The 5,004-nt window shown below is 34.8% G+C and overlaps 1 protein-coding gene across 1 annotated transcript; it reads right to left on the bottom strand.

Annotated features, from left to right (window-relative positions):
- Positions 1-4,187: 4,187 nt before the first annotated feature.
- LOC137938330 (uncharacterized mitochondrial protein AtMg00810-like) lies at positions 4,188-4,766 on the bottom strand. The gene is made up of 3 exons (XM_068783307.1): positions 4,593-4,766; positions 4,409-4,537; positions 4,188-4,196 (listed from the first exon to the last, which is right to left on the bottom strand). The coding sequence occupies exons 1-3, from the start codon at positions 4,764-4,766 to the stop codon at positions 4,188-4,190; spliced, it is 312 nt and encodes a 103-aa protein (XP_068639408.1).
- Between the last annotated feature and the right edge of the window lie 238 nt (positions 4,767-5,004).

The following is a 5,004-nucleotide window of genomic DNA, read 5'->3' on the forward strand; positions in this document are numbered from 1 at the left end:
TTGACTCTCACATACCCCTTTGGCCCAAACTCTTGTGTGTCGCTTCGGTTGATTTACCTTTTTATATATATGGGTATTTTTAAATCCATTGAGACTTTTTATTGGTACCCTTGGGTTTTTTATCATTTTCTTGTGAATGATAAACATTACCCACTTCAGTGATTATTGTCACTATTTTTGTTCAAAATCCTTTGAAGTTGGTTTTGACTTATGTTTTATCACCCCTTTTTACCTTTTGAGAGTCCATGTCTAGTTTTGTACTTATCCTTGGGACACCATGATGGATGAGATTATTACTACATCTATATTATTTTTTTCAAGCTGAGATCATTGCCATTACCTCCCAACTTGAGGGGAAGAAGTAGAAGAAGAAGTGCAAGAAAGAGATATTTTATTCCATATGTTGTTGTAATTTTATAGAATAAAATATCTCTTTCTTGTACTTCTCCTTCTACTTCTCCCCCTCAAATTGGGAGGTAATGGCGGTGATCTCAACTTGAAATAAATAACATAGATTTAGTAATAATTTTCTCCATCATAATGTCCCAAGGATAAGTATGAATCTGGAAGCACTCTCAAAAAATGGATGATAAAACATAAGTCGAAACCAACATCAAAGGATTTCAAACAAAAATAGTGAAAATAATCACTAAACTGGGTAATGCTTGTCATTCACAAGAAAAGGGTAAAAAACACAAAGGTACCAATAAAAAGTCTCAATGGATTTAATTTTTTTTTTCTTGAAAACAATTTTTTAGCAAAACATTTTGTGGTAATTCAATTTTTGCTTAAAAAATTACCTTCTCCAACTATATGCCTATTTTGTGTATTTTTTCTTGAAACATTGGGAAAGTATTTTTAGTAAAAATACATCTATAGGGACTATTAGTGCCTCATGTGTCCTGGAAACACATTTCTATCTGAAAATTCTTACTAGGAAAATTTTGTGGTAAGACAATTTTTGGTGATACAAATTACTTTCTACAACTATAAGGCATTGTTAGTGTAGTTTTTCAGGAAATGTTGAAAAATTATTTCGAGTAAAAATACGTCTCTGGAGACATTTGGTGCCTCATGTTTCCTAGAAACACTTTTCTAGCTGGATATGAAAATTCTTATCAGAAATATTGTGGTAAGGCAATTTTTGGTGAAATAAATTATTTTCTACAACCTTAAGGCCTTGTTAGTGCGTTTTAAAGAAACATTGGAAAAGTATATCTAGTAAAAATATATTTGCAAGGTCCATTAGTGAGTTATATTTGCTAGAAACACTTTTCTAGTTGACAATTCTTACCAGGAAAATTTTGTGGTAAGGCAATCTTTGCAAAATAAAATTACATTATACAACTACAATGCCTTATTAGTGCCTTTTTTGTGGAAGTTTTCGAAAAGTATTTTGTGTAAAAATACGGCTCCAAGAACTATTAGTGCCTCATGCTTCCTGGAAACACTTTTGTAGCTGAAATGTTTTACCAAAAATATTTTGTGGTAAGGCAATTTTTGCTAAAACAAATTACTTTCTACAACTATAAGGCCTTGTTAATGCCTTTTTTTTAGGAAACATTGCAAAATTGTTTCTAGTAATAATATGTCTCCACAGACCATTAGTGCATCTTGTTTCCTGGAAACACTTTTCTACACTATTAGGCCTTGTTAGTGGCTTTTTTTTTTTAGGAAACGCTGGCAAAGTATTTTAGTAAATATACGTCTTTGAGGACCATTAGTGCCTTGTGTAGGTTGTAAAAGTTTTCTAGATGAAAATTCTTACCAGGAAAATTTTGCTGAAACAAATAAATTTCTACAACTATAAGGCCTTGTTAGTATATTTTGTAGGAAATATTGGAAAAATGATCTAGTAAACATATGTCTCCAGGGCCAATTAGTGCCTCTTTTGTCCGGGAAACACTTTTATAGCTGAAAATTCTTACCAAGAAAATTTTGGGGTAAGACAATTTTTGTTGGAACAAATTACTTTCTAAAAATCTAAGGCTTTGTTCGTGTATTTTTTCAGGAATCATTGGAAAAGTATTTCTAGTAAAAATATATTTCCAATGGACCATTAATGCCACATGTTTCTTTGAAACACTTTTAAAGCTGAAAATTCTTACTAGGAAAATTTTGTTGAAACAAAGTACTTTGTACAACTACAAGGCCTTGTTATTGCTGTTTTTAGGAAATATTGGAAAACTATTTCTAGTAAAAATACATATGCAAGGACTATTAGTGCCTCAGGTTTCCTAGAAACAATTTTCTAGCTGAAAATTCTTACTAGGAAATTTTTTTGGTAAGGCAATTTTTCTGAATCAAATTACTTTCTACAACCATAAGGCCTTATTAGTGCATTTTTTTAGGAAACGTTGAAATTTCTTGTTAAGTAGTGGAGCCTAATCAAAACATTATGCTGAACCGCTATTAGGGTTTCATCATCATCACGAAGAAGGATTTTGAGTTGCATCCCGAGAGAGGTTAGAGAAAAACACATGTGAGTGTGTGTGATATCTCTTGTAAACTATTTCATCTTCATAGTGAATTATTCCAACAATGAAAGATAGGAGATTGCCAAAGATGTTTTGGTTCTAAGGCTATTAACACCTCCCCCTATTTGATCAACAGAGGTCCTTCAACACCATAGATTGTAAAGTAACAGAAGAGTTTTGGATCGGCAAAGAGGTAAACCTTTCTTTCTTGAAAGTTTTTGGTTGTGTTTCTTATATTCATATTGATTCTACTATTAGGAGTAAACTTGATGCTAAATCTAAGATATATATTTTTTTATTGGCTATGGTCGTACTGAGTTTGATTATCATTTTTGGGATGACCAAAGTTGTAAGGTTATCAAGAGTAAGAATGTGATCTTCAATTAAGGTGCCTTTTATAAAGATAGGTTGAGAATAGATTCTGAGAGTACAAGTAATGAAGCTAAGAAGTCTGATGTGATTCAGTTGAGAGATCTTCCAGTCATTGAGATGGAGAATATTGCTTAGGAAGACTTGAAAAATATACCACCATAAGTAAATCAGGACATTCTTGTGACTGAATGTAGGAGATCTTTCAGATCTAGCAGACCACCACAAAGATACTCCCTTACATTGAATTATATTTTGTTGACTGATAAAGGTGAACCAGAGAGTTATGAGGAAGCCGTGCAAGTTGATGAATCAACCAAGTGGGAGTTGGCCATGAAGGATGAGATGGATTAATTGTTATACAATCAGACATGGCAATTGACTGAGTTACCAGAAGGGAAGGACTTGAAGAATAAATGGGTGTACCAAATAAAAGATGAAGATGATGGCAACAAGTGGTACAAAGCAAGACTGCATGTAAAGGGCATTCAACAAAAAAAAGGCATTGACTACACTAAGATTTTCTCTCCAGTAGTAAAATTGACTACTATTAGAACAATGTTTCAATTAGTGGCAAATGAAGACTTACACTTAGAGAAGTTGGATGTAAAGACAACATTTCTTCATGGTGATTTGGAGGAAGAAATTTACATGATGCAGACATAGGGTTTCAAAGCACAAGGAAAGGAGAAAATGGTGTGCAAACTTCAAAATATCTTGTATGGTCTTAAATTGGCTTCAAGATAGTGGTACAAGAATTTTGACATCTTCATGAGTATTATTGGTTTCTTGAGGTGCTAGATGGATCATTGTTGTTATCTAAAGAAGCTTGATGACTCCTACACCATTCTACTACTATATATTGATGACACATTGATAGTAGGTGCTTGTAAATAGGAAATAGATAAGGTGAAAAGGGAGTTGTCCAAGAAGTTTTCAATTAAGGATTTGGGTGCTGACAAAGATTTCTAGACAAGTGAAGCCTGATGAGAACACCCAACGTCCACCACTGAAGGCTGACAGAACATCTAGGATAAGAGCTCCCAACTCTGAGTTTGCATGGATAGAACCATCACCAAATGAGACTGACGACACAACCAAGAGCAACAGTTCCAAGCTCTGAGTTTGGTGGACAGAAACACCACCACAAGAGGCTGACAGAATAGCCAAGGAGAAGAGCATTAAGCTTTGAGTTTATTGTGAGCAAGAAGACACCAAGGAGGCTGGAAAAATGGGATTGCGGCTCCCTTCTTCTTCTTTACTATTTAAACTTAGGGTTAGGTAAATTACAATACAGCCCATGGGCTAAATACAATGCAACCCAACCCAACTAATCCCTTTCTAATTAACCTATGTACATGTCATAATTTATACAAAAAATATTAACATAAAACTTATCTTATATACATTCCAACATATGGTAACATCCCCCCTCAAATTGATGTTGGGAAGTCAACTAGTTACAATTTGCCAATATGAAAATTATGTTGGGGTTGAGACAATGCTTTGGTGAAGACATCAACCATTTGAAGATCCAAAGAGATGTATGGAAGAGATATTACCCAGCGCTCCAAAGTGTCATGGATAGAGTGACAATCAACCTCAATGTGATTGGTGCGCTCATGAAAAACACTGTTGGCAACAATCAGAATAGCACTCCTATTATCCGCATGGAGAGGTATAGGGATAGTCTGAAGAATAGAGCTCAACAAGAAGACTACGTAGCCATATAATTTTAGAACACACAGTAGACATAGCATGATACACGGCCTCTATAGAGGACTTGGACACCCGGTCTTGTTTCTTACATTTCCAAGAAATCAATGCATCCCCTAAAAACACACACCAACCTGTAGTAGAGCGATGGGTATCGGGGCACCCAGCCCAATCAGCATCATTGTAGGTATCAAGTCGAAGCATGTAGCCTATAGAAAAGAATAATCCATGGGTAGGAGAACCTCGCAAATAGTGGATGATGTGCTAAACTACCGCAAGATGAAGATGCTGAGGAGAAGACATAAATTGACGAACCTGATGAACGACACAGGAGATGTCGGGATGAGTTGTGGTCAAGTATATGAAACTCCCAACTAGGCATCGATAGATAGTAGGATCATCAAGAAGAGCCCTTCATCTTTCTTGTATTTGACATTGACAT

This window comes from Aristolochia californica, unplaced genomic scaffold (assembly GCF_029961685.1).
Source record: "Aristolochia californica isolate CCGP_79_NKW_82.1479 unplaced genomic scaffold, dmAriCali1.0.hap1 SCAF_8, whole genome shotgun sequence".
NCBI lineage: Eukaryota > Viridiplantae > Streptophyta > Magnoliopsida > Piperales > Aristolochiaceae > Aristolochia > Aristolochia californica.

Bases quoted from the DNA above. Each gene is read 5' to 3' on its own strand.
- LOC137938330 (XM_068783307.1), bottom strand. From the start codon at position 4,766: ATGCTTCGACTTGATACCTACAATGATGCTGATTGGGCTGGGTGCCCC. The intron at 4,538-4,592 runs GTGTGTTCTAAA...TCTATTCTTCAG, and splicing joins TGTATCATGCTATGTCTACT to ACTATCCCTATACCTCTCCA.